Raw genomic sequence first — 10,458 nt, 5'->3', positions numbered from 1 at the left:
CCCCCTCCCCTCCACCTCCCTCCATGCTGCTTGCAGACAGAAAACCTGGGGGTTGAGGTCTTCTCCAGCCAAGGCTCGAAACCCTCCCAGGACAGGGACGCCCATGTAGCTGGGGACCTGTTCCAGGGTGGCTGCACCCCACAGCCACAGGATAGCTGAGGCTGGCAGGGACCTGGGGAGGTCGTTTGTTCCAGCCCCTGCTCCAGCAGGGCCACCCAGAGCAGGGTGCCCAGGACCACCTCCAGGTGGCTTTTGAAGATCCCCAAGGACGAGATGCCACCACCTCTCCTTCCCCCAGGAAGGACGTGGCCCTGTGCCCACGCTGCAGCCTGCCCTTGTCCCCTCAGGCGGTTCTGGCACACCCTGGGCTGATGATGGTGGCCCTCGGGGACGTTTCTCCAGCTGGTGCCCGCAGATAAGGAGAAGCCTTCGGGAAGCCGAGCGTGGCTGAGGCAGCGGCACGGAAGCAGCCGTCACTGCCTTGGACACACGCCAAAGCCAACCGAAAGCTGGGCTGGGAAGGCAGCGAGGACGCAGGGACACACGGGGGCCACCGCTGCGTGCGCTGGACCGTGCGTGGCCACCTCGCCTCGCGCCGCACGTGGAGCTCGGTGCTGGGAAGAGCAGGGGCAGTGCATGGCCAGCCCTGGGGCATGGGGGGACAGGGAAACATGGCTCAGGGGTCCTGGGGGGCAGGCGGAGGGCCCTCCCTTTGCAGGGGCAGCCCCTGTGCAAGCGAGCGAGTCCCAAGCAGGCCGGGCAGCGAGCGGGGAAGGATTTATTGACCGAGGGCCGGGGTACATCACAGTTTGAGTTCCCTTCCCACCTCCGGAGAGGACGTCGCGTTTGACTTCCCGGGCAAAGTGCGCGGAGAGGCTTCACAGTTTCATCCTTCGGTAAAGCAGAACTGAGGCAGTGACAAATGGCAAACTACGTCGTATGAAAAAATAATACAAACTCTTCTCTTTAAATATCTTACAGAAAATGAACCTGAATAAAGAGCATGAAAAGCACCGCACGGAGCGGCCCCCTCGTGTTGGCCCTCGAGGGGATTGAGACGTCCCCGCGCCCACAGCTGCACCGAGACCTGGCTCAGCCCAGGGGCCCCCCGGGGACGTGGTGGTCACGGCACAGCGCAGGCGGCGGGGACGGGGGGAGCTCTGCGGAGACGTGGGGAGCGCCGCGTGCCCGTCCCCACGCTGCAGGTACCGCTCGCTGTGCCCGCAGGGACGGGGCGGGAGCAGCGTCAGTGGGGACAGCCGGGGCATCGCTACGAGGATGCCCGACAGTGGAAGGGGGGGCGGACAGGGACCGTGCCCCCCACCACTCATGGAGGAACAGGGACGCCCCTACTGTGTTGCAGTGCAAGTTCACGGAAACCCAAGGCACCTCCGCGAGGACACGGGTGTGGGACAGGGGAGCCCCCGGGCGTGCAAAGCGGGGGGCCGTGTGGTCACCAAGTGAGCGGAGGGGGGGATGTCCCCCCTGCCCCTCGCTCCTGGGGGGCCGGGGCTATGTACGGGGGGCCGTGCAGGCTGTGCTGCCCGGGGAGAGCCAGCTCCCAGGGACGGGGCGCGAGCACAGGGAACACGAGGGTGGCTCCGGGGCCGGCCCCGGGCCAAAGGAGATGCTGGCTGCGGCTCCCATCTCAGCAGCTTAGACGGGGTGCAGGTGGGGGGCTCTGTCGGGGAGCTCAGGGTGGGGGGGCAGCCCCCCCTCGCCCCTCCGGTGCGTCTCCCAAAAGGCTCGGGTGAGCTGCTCCAGCTGCGAGCTCAGCGGCAGGTGGATGTCCAGGTGCATGCGCAGGGTTTCCAGCCACTGCTCCAGCTTGCCGAAGGATGGCCTGAGGAGAGAGGGACATGTGGCACATGGTGTGCCACCCCCGTGCCGGCAGCCCCCCCGTCCACACGAGCACCCAGATGTCCCCGAGCAGGACGCAGGGCACCAGCACTCACCGCTTCTCGGGGTCCAGGTCACAGCAGCAGACGGCGATGGGGAAGAAGCTGGGGGGGCAGGCGGGGGGGCAGTAGCGGTCCAGGAAGCCCCGGACATTGAGGCCAAAGTCGGTGGTGCGGGGCAGGTAGTCGGGGTCGGCGCTGACCCGGCCGATGATCTGGGGAGGGAGCGAGGGAGGAGAGATGGGCTCCAGTGGGGACAGCGTGGTGGCACTGGGGACAGCACGGGGGCAGCAGCACTCACCTCGCAGAGGACGATGCCGAAGGAGAAGATGTCCACCTTCTCATCATAGCTCCTCCCTGCAGGGAGGGATGAGTCAGGTCACACTGCACGTCCTGTCTGTCCCCAGGTGTCCCCTTCCTGGGGACAAGCCCCAACCGTTCCCGTGCCCCCGCATCGCTCACCGTTGATCATCTCGGGGGCCATCCAGTACGGGTTGCCCACCACCGTGTAGCGCTTCTTGCGGTCCGGCTTCTTCAGGTTCTTGAGATGCTCGGGCTGGCTCTTCTCATCCACCATGAGCCGCGCCAGCCCGAAATCAGCCACCACCACGCTCTTGTTCTGGGTGGAAGGAGGAGGGTGAGGCGTGGGGCCAGCCCCACGGGGCCGCCTGGGGCCGAGCCCCTCGGCCAGGCTGGTGGCACAGCCACGGTGAGCCTTACCTCCCGCACCAGGCAGTTGTGGGAGTTGAGGTCGCGGTGGATGATGTTCATGGAGTGGAGGTAGGCCTGGGAGAAGGACAGGATGAGGGCAGGTGGGGGGAGCACCCAACCCCCACCCGCACCCATCCCACAGAGCCACCCCTCCAGTGGCACCGTCCCCAGGGGCTGCTCACCATGCCGGCGGCGATGTCCTTGGCGAAGCTGACCCGCTGGCTCCAGGGGTAGTGGCTGTCCTGCGGGAAAAGGGAAGCAGGGAGGGGTCCTGCCCTGCCGCGGGGTGGGGGCACGGAGCTGCCCCCCGACCTGCTCCCCCCAGCACTCACCATGCTCTTGATGAGGCCCCGCAAGGTGCCCCCCTTGATGTACTCGGTGATGAAGTTGAGCCTCTTCTCCTTGTAGAGCACCCCGATGAACTTCAGCACATTGGGGTGCTCCAGGCAGCGCATCACCTTCACCTGGGGGTGCGGCACCCGTCAGGCACACCGCGCCCCCCCGGGACACCCCAGTGCTCCCCAGGCAGACCCTGTGCTAACTGCCCTCGATTGAATGGGCATGGAGCTGCCCGGCCATCCCCACACCCCCTCCCAGCCCCGTCACAGCACCACCCCTGCGCTGTGTCCCACGCCCCACACCGGCATGGGGAAGGACAGCCCCGTCCCTTGTCTCCCCGCTCAGGGAGCCGCGTGCCGCTCACCTCTTTGAGGAAGGTCCTCTGCGTCTCCTCGTCGAAGCGGATCAGCTCCTTCATGACCATCACCTCGCCCGTCTCCCTGTGCGTCACCTGGCAGAGGGCAGGCGCTGAGCTGCCGGCTCCCACCTCCGGGGACACCCCCAGGACGCATCGCCCACATCCTCCCCCCCCAGCAGGGCCGGGGGAGATGAGACCACCAAGCTCATGACACCGGTGGCTGCCCACAGCCGGCAGGGGCTCTCTGCTTGGGAAGGGCGCCACCGGTGTCCCCCCCTCGGTGACACACCTTGATGGCCTGGCCGAAGCAGCCCTTGCCCAGCACCTCGCCGTGGATCAGGTCGGAGGGGCGGAAGATGCGGTGGGCGCGGGAGACGACGCGCAGCGACTCGGAGCGGCCGATGTCCTTGCGCTGGGAGGCGGGCGAGCCCACCGAGCTGGAGCCTGGCGACTTGTCCGTGCTGCAGCTCCTCCTGCGGGATGGACAGACGGACGGACGGATGCGGGGTCACCCTGGTGTTAGCACGGCTGGGGATGGATCATGGGATGGGGACGCACGGTGGCCTTACATGACAGTGCGCTGGCGCATGGCACCGAGCTCCCCGCAGGGCGTGGGGGCCGGGGAGCACAGGGGGCTGCGCAGGTCGGGGAGGGGGCTGCACGCCAGCGCCGACTCGCGGGCCAGGGGCTCGTGGGGGTCATGCTCGATGGTCAGCTGGAGCAGGCGGCTGGTCTCCTGGATCAGCAGGTCGATCTGGGGGCGCAGAGGACACGGGGGTGGCACAGGGGCACCCCGCGGGACGGCCGCGCTGGGGGGCGCGGGGGCAGCGTACCTCGTCCAGCGGCACGTGGCCAATGGGCGTGCCGTTGATCTCCAGGATGCGGTCACCCACGTGGATGGAGTTCTTCATGTCAGGGCTGATGCAGTCCGGGTCCACCCTGCAGGGCCAGCGTGCGGCAGGGAGTCAGCCCCTATGGCTGTGTCCCTGCTGGCTGGGGACACGCAGGCATGCACCCAGAGGTCAACCCCTGCTTGCTGGGGACACGCTGAGTGGACCTGTTGGTCACCCCTTGTGGCACGGTGCCCACAGGTCACCCTGAGCACATGGGGACACACTGACATGGCACCCACAGGTCACCCCAAGGGGGACACACTGACATGGTATCCCGAGGTCACCCCGAGCACATGGGGACACGCTGATGTGGCACCCACAGCCCTGCTGGCAGATGGGTGAATACCAGCACGCTGCCCCACACCACCCTGATGGCTGGGGACAGGCCAGCACAGCCTCCACAAGCCACCCCAGCTGACAGGGACATGCCACCACCGTCCCCACCCCGCACAGACGGGACCACACAGTCACATCCGTCCTTCACCCTCCCACCCCAACAAGGCTCTGCAGCGGGCAGCTCCCACCGGCCGAAGGGACCCAACCCCCGGGAGTGAGGGGGTGACACAGCGCCGCGGTGACGGGGCTACGCACTCTCGGACACGGACGGTGCGCGAGTGCTCGGCGCCGCAGCCCTGGGTGCCACAGTGCTGGTCGATGGAGACGGAGAAGCCGCGCTTGCCGTCGGAGCAGGCGGGGATGGAGACGAGGGTGACGGTGTGTGGGATGCGGGAGCCCGGCGAGTCGGGCAGGATCTGCTCGATGACTGGCGTCACCACCATCTGGTAATAGCAGTGCCCGCTGCGGGGCCGAGAGGAGAGGGGTGGGCACGGGGGGGACACGCACACGGGGACCCGCCAGCCCTGCCCGCTGTGGCCGCTACCTACCAGTACAGCTTGGAGCGCTCCACCAGCGCGTAAGTGTCCCCGTCCCCGATGAACGTGTGGCAGTTGAGGCAGCTGAAGCACTCGGGGTGGTACTTCTGCTCCCCGGCCACCTGCAGGCGGGCGCCGTCAGCACGCGGCACCCTCGGGTGCCACCCCCGGCCTCCTCCCTGCGCAATGGGGAACTCCGGCGGCCGCGAGGACCCACGCGGAGAGCGCCGTGGGCGAGGGTCACCGCAGCCGAGGGTCGCCGCGGGCCGCCCCCGATGTCCCCCGCAGCCTTACCATGACGAGCCCCTTGGTGATCTGCTCGGCGCAGCCGTGGCACAGCTCCCCGAAGCGCGCCCAGTAGTCCTTCTTGCAGTACAGCCGCCCATCCTTCTCATAGTACTGGTGGGACAGCGACGCCCCGCACTCACAGCACCTGCGGCGGGGACGGGGACGGGCGTGGGGACACCGCGGGGTGACAGCCCCACGGCGCGCCCCTTCCCCTGGCTGCCGGCACAGGCTGTGTGTCTGTCTGTCCATGTGTCTGCATCTGTCTGTGTGTCTGTCCGTGTGTCTGTGTCCGTGTGTCCATCTGTCCGTGTGTCCTTGTCTGTCTGTCCGTCCATGTCTGTCCATATGTCCGTGTGTCTGTCCGTGGCACAGCTGCCGCCCACCCTCTGCCGGTCCCACCGGGGCCCCGCGGGCCCTGCTCACGGTCCCGGCCCCGACGGGACTCAGGGCGCGGCCGCCCCCTCTATTTATGGGGCGCGGGGGGGGGGGAGAGGGGGAGGGGGGGGCGCAGCCAAAAGGGGGGGGGGGAACCCCAAAATCCGGGGCCGGATGGGAGGGGCCCTGCGGGAGGCGGCAGGACGGGGGGGGGGGGGGGGGGGGGGGGGGCGCACTGGGGGTTGCGGTGCCGGAGGGGTGCGGGGAGGGGGGTGCGGGGGGGCGATGCCGCAGTGCCCCCCCCCCCGAGGGGACAGGAGGAACACCAGCGCGGCGTGACGTCACGGCGCGGAATTTCCCCACCCCGTGACGTCACCGCGCGAGGACTCCACGGCGGCCCCGCCCCTTTAACCCTTTAACCCCCGCGCTGCCGCCGCCCGCTGCGCCCCGACGGGGCGCCCGCTGGGTGCAACCGCGGGGGGGGGGGGTTGGACACCGCCGGCCGGGGGGGGCCCAAACGCCGCCGGCCCGCAGCCCCCCCTGCCTCAACTTCCCCACGCCGCCGCCCCCGGTCCCGGCCCGGCCCTGCCCGTCCCCCCCGCACGCCGCGGGGCCGAGGGGGGAGGCCGCAGGCTGCCGGAAAGCCGCCTGCCCCGGGGCGCGGGGGGGGGGGGCGGAGGCCGGATCCAGCTGCAGCCCCCGCAGCGCGGGTTCCGCTGGGGCTGGTGGCCGCCCCCGTGTCTGTCTGTCCGTCCGTCCGTCCGCCCGTCCGTCCGCCCCAGCCTCGGGGTGCGAGCACCGGGGGGGCGGGAGGGGGGAGGGGGGGTGTCAGGAGCCCCCCCGGGGCCGCGGAGGAGCGCGGGTCCCATCCCGCCCCCCCGCCCCCCCCCCCGCTTACTTGGCTCCGGCGCTCAGCGCACGGCTCTTCCTCAGCACCGCCGCCAGCATCCTCGGCACGGGGCGGCACCGGACGGCACGGCCCGGCCCGGCCCGGCACTGCCCTGCCCCACCGAGCCCCCCCCCCAACCCCCCGCCCCGGTCCGGGCCGCCCCCCCCCCCGGCCCGGCCTCCTCCCGCCGGCTCCCGCTGCTCGAGGCTCGGGGAGGGCGCGACAAAGAGGAAGCGGGGAGGGCCGGTGACAGTGACATCAGCCCGCGGCCACGGCCCCTCCGCAGCCCCCGGGCGGGAAGGGGGGGGGGGGGGCAGGAAGCCGGGCCGGGACCCTGCGGGACGCCACGCGGGTGGCAGAGCCTCGGCCGCCCGCTGTCACCTGGGCGGCGGTGTCCCCGGTGCCACCGCCACGGGTCCCACCTGAAGCAGTCGGCGTGCCAGTCGGCGTTCAGCGCCTGCAGGTACTGCCCGTCGTAGATGCCCTGGCCGCAGCTCGCACACACCGGCAGGTCGCTCCCTGGGGGACAGGGCTGTCATCCTGCCGCTGTCACCCTGCCGCTGTCCCCAGCCCAGGCACGGCCACGCCACGGGCTCGCAGCTCCGGCTGCCCGCGCCACCCCCCTGCGCCCGCGGGGACCGAAGCCACCCCCAGTTCCCGATCGATGGATCGATCGATCCCCGGGCTTCGTAACGGGGACAAGGTCACCGTGCTCACGTCCCCAGCACGGGGGGATGTGGGGACAGGGCTGAGCACGGCGCAGGGTTTGACCTCTGCCACCAGGACGTGGCCAGAGCCCCCGTCCCTTGGGCAGGGGGCTGGCTGGGACGCTGCCCCCTGGTCCCCCCCCAGAGGCAATGCCAGGGGGACCAGTGCACGTCCCCGGGGTGCTGGGTGGCACCAGGGGCTGGTGGTGCAGGGGACGCATGGGGACATCGGGACACAGGCCCCATGGGGCTGGCAGGGCATCAGGGACATGGAGGGGCACAGGGCGACGGGGAAGGGGGACAAAGGGGAGCAGGAGTTGGGGAGAGGGTGTGGGGCAGGCAGGGGATGCCGGTGGGGCAGGAGGGGTGACCCCGGGGTGGGGGGATCCAGGGGGGATGTGGGGGTCCCCACAAGGGACACTGGGTAGGATGGGGACGCAGGGGGTGCGGGGGTGCCTGGTGCAAGGGGATGGGGGAGGCTTTGGGCAGCAGAGGGGTGCAGGGAGGAAGGGGTGGGGTGATGTCAGGGTGCCCAGTGGTCAGGGGGATGTGGGGAGACTGGGGGGCCCAGCAGGACGCAGCTGCGGGACAGATGTTTGGGGTGCACAGAGCAGGGACAGAGGGGGTGCCTGAGTGCTCATGTTGGGCAGGCAGGGGGGCACGAGTGGGGAAGGATGTGGGGGCACACGCTGGGGTGCAGGACGGTGCCAGGGGGATGAAGGGGTGAATGAGGCGTGCAGAGGGGAAAAACGGGGCAAAGGTGTGCTGGGTGGGTGCAGGAGGGGATGAAGGGGGGGGGGACAAGGGGAGTCTGCAAAAGGATGAAGGGCTGCAGGATGCAAGGAACAGAAGATGCTTGCAGGGATACAGAGGGATGCAGGACGGGCGCTGGAGGATGCAAGGGGGAAGACGGGGTGCTGGATGGGTGCAGAGAGAGAGGTGAGCGGGGGTGAAAGGGGTGTGGAGGGAGCTGAAGGTGTGCAGGATGGAAGGGGTGCAGTGGATCCAAGTTACATGCAGAGGGATACAGGCGTGCAGGATGGGTGCTGGGGGATGCAGGTGCACGCAGGGATGCAGAGGGGTGCAGGGACGCGGGATGGACGGGCGCAGGAGCAGCGCGGGGCTGCAGGACGGGGAGCGGGCTGCCTGCAGAGGCCCCAGGGGCGCAGGATGGGTGCAGGAGGATGCAGGGGGTGTACAGAGGGTGCTGGGGCACGGGGCAGCCAGGGTGCAGGAGCATCACGGGATGCACGCAGGGATGCAAAGGGCGATGAGGAAGATGACGGCATTGGAAGGGATGCAGGGGAAGGGTGCAGGATGGAGCAGGGCGCAGGGACAGGGGAGGATGGGGGTCTGCAGGGTGGCGTGGGGCGCAGTGGGGGGGCACGGGGCTCAGGGCAGGGAGGTGCGGTACGGGGAGGGCTGCAGAGGCACAGGGGCAGCGGGTCTGATGGGGGCGCGAGGAGTCCAGGGGCTTCAGAGCGGATGTGAGGCGCAGCTGGGATGTCGGGGTGCAGGGAAGGATGCGGGCTGGGTGGGGGGTGAGGGGGGAGACGGGAGTGCAGGGGGTCATGGGGTGCAGGGGGGAGTCAGGCTGGAGGGGGCTGATGGGGGTGCATGGGGGACATGGGGGTGCAGAAGGGGTGCAGGCAGGGTAGGGCTGCAGTAGGGGATGTGGGGGTGCAGGGGGAGATACGGGGGTGCAGAAGGAGAATGTGGGGGCGCAGGGGAGCACAGACTAGAAACGGGGTGCATGCAGGATGCAGGGGTGCTGGAGGGACACAGGCCGGACTGTGGATTGGGGGTGCGGGGGGGAAGCAGGGGGAGATGTGGGGGTGCAGCCTGCACGTGGGTGTGGGGGGAGAGATCGGGGTGCAGGGAGAATGTATGGGGGCAGATGGGGGTGCAGATGTAGGGCTGCAGGCTGTGATGGGGGACGAAGGGGGAGATGCAGGGGTGCAGGAGGCGTGCGGGCTGCACGGAGCACGCGGGGGAAGATTTGGGGGAGACACCGGCTGGCGGGGGGGGCGCAGGGAGGGGTGCAAGGGGAGATGTGGGGGTGCGGGAGGAGGACGGGGGGGGGGCGATGCGGGAACGCAGGGGGCCGGGGGCGGGCCGCGGGCCGGATGCGGGCCGCGGGGGGGGCCGGCTCGGTCCGGGTCCCGGGGCGGGGGGCAGCGCCGGGCCGGGGGGGGGGGGGCGTGGGCGGCGGAGGCCGGCGGAAGCGCTGAGTCAGGCGGGGCCGGGGTCACGCACCTTCCTCCTCCCCCATGGGCTCGTCCCTCCAGGTGCAGCACAGCAGCATCAACCTCATGCGGCCCCGCCGCACCGCGCCGCGCCAGGCCCGGCCCGGCCCCGCCGCCCCGCGCCCCGGCCCCGGCCCCGGCCCCGGCCCGGCCCCGGCCCCGCCGCTGCGGCTCCGGCTGCGGCTGCGGCTCCGGCGGCACCGGCGGGAGGGGACGGGCCGGGGGCGCAGGGCGCCGGCGCGGGGGCGGGGAGGGGCGGGGCTTGGGGAAGGGGCGGGGCTGGGGGCGGGGCCTGCGGGCAGAGCGCGGGGCGGGGCCGGGAGGGGCGGGGGGAGCGCGGCGCGCCGGGGGGCGGCGGGGGGACGGGGAGGGGGGGGCGGGTGTCAGCGCGGGGCCCGGCGGGGGGTGTCCGGGTGTCCGGGGGCAGGGTGTGGGTGTCCCCCTGGTGCCCGGGGTGTCACCCCCTGGTGTTCAGGATGTCACCCTGAGGCAGGGCATAGGCGTCCCCGGGTGTCCCCCGGGTGTCCGGGGGGGCAGGCAGCGGGTGTCCCCCTGGTGCCCGGGGTGTCACCGTGGGGCCAGGCATGGGTGTCCCCTGGTGTCTGGGTGTCACTGTGGGGAAGGGCCTGGGGGTCCCCCTGCTGTCCAGGATGTCATCGTGAGGCAGGGTGTGGGTGTCCCCTGGTGTCCGAGGTGTCACCGTGGGGCGGGGCATGGGTGTCCCCCTGGTGCCCAGGCTGCCACTCAGACAGGGCACGGATGTCCCTCTGGGTCGCTGGTCTGTCACCATGGGTCAAGGCAAGGATTTCCCCTGGGTCCCCAGGCTGTTCCCATGTGCCACCCCCTCGGGTTCCCAGGCTATCAGCATGGGACGGGGCATGG

At 70.9% G+C, this 10,458-nt stretch overlaps 1 protein-coding gene across 2 annotated transcripts; it reads right to left on the bottom strand.

The window, feature by feature from the left end:
* Positions 1 to 760: 760 nt before the first annotated feature.
* Positions 761 to 9,682, bottom strand: LIMK1 (LIM domain kinase 1). Of its 2 annotated transcripts, XM_040533117.1 has the most exons (16): positions 9,587 to 9,682; positions 7,046 to 7,142; positions 5,366 to 5,504; positions 5,084 to 5,193; positions 4,791 to 4,997; positions 4,140 to 4,245; positions 3,876 to 4,060; positions 3,596 to 3,779; positions 3,313 to 3,399; positions 2,942 to 3,073; positions 2,792 to 2,851; positions 2,619 to 2,684; positions 2,361 to 2,517; positions 2,200 to 2,255; positions 1,956 to 2,113; positions 761 to 1,843 (listed from the first exon to the last, which is right to left on the bottom strand). In XM_040533117.1, exons 1-16 carry the CDS (start codon positions 9,642 to 9,644, stop codon positions 1,657 to 1,659), a joined length of 1,989 nt encoding a protein of 662 aa, XP_040389051.1. In that variant the 5' UTR covers positions 9,645 to 9,682; the 3' UTR covers positions 761 to 1,656. The 2 variants fall into 2 exon arrangements, with proteins under 2 accessions (XP_040389051.1, XP_040389053.1); XM_040533119.1 differs by lacking the exons at positions 7,046 to 7,142; positions 9,587 to 9,682 and adding an exon at positions 6,633 to 6,791.
* Between the last annotated feature and the right edge of the window lie 776 nt (positions 9,683 to 10,458).

This window comes from Cygnus olor, chromosome 20 (genome assembly GCF_009769625.2).
Source record: "Cygnus olor isolate bCygOlo1 chromosome 20, bCygOlo1.pri.v2, whole genome shotgun sequence".
NCBI classification, from domain to species: Eukaryota; Metazoa; Chordata; class Aves; order Anseriformes; family Anatidae; genus Cygnus; species Cygnus olor.
The sequence above is the reverse complement of the archived record's forward strand: the minus strand, read 5'-3'. Positions and strand labels throughout refer to the sequence as shown.

Excerpts from the sequence above, each read along its gene's own strand:
- LIMK1 (XM_040533117.1), bottom strand. The coding sequence starts at position 9,644 with ATGAGGTTGATGCTGCTGTGCTGCACCTGGAGGGACGAGCCCATGGGG. Across the intron at positions 4,061-4,139 it reads GCCACGTGCCGCTGGACGAG|ATCGACCTGCTGATCCAGGA; the intron begins GTACGCTGCCCC and ends CTGCGCCCCCAG. Across the intron at positions 2,685-2,791 it reads AGGACATCGCCGCCGGCATG|GCCTACCTCCACTCCATGAA; the intron begins GTGAGCAGCCCC and ends TCCTTCTCCCAG.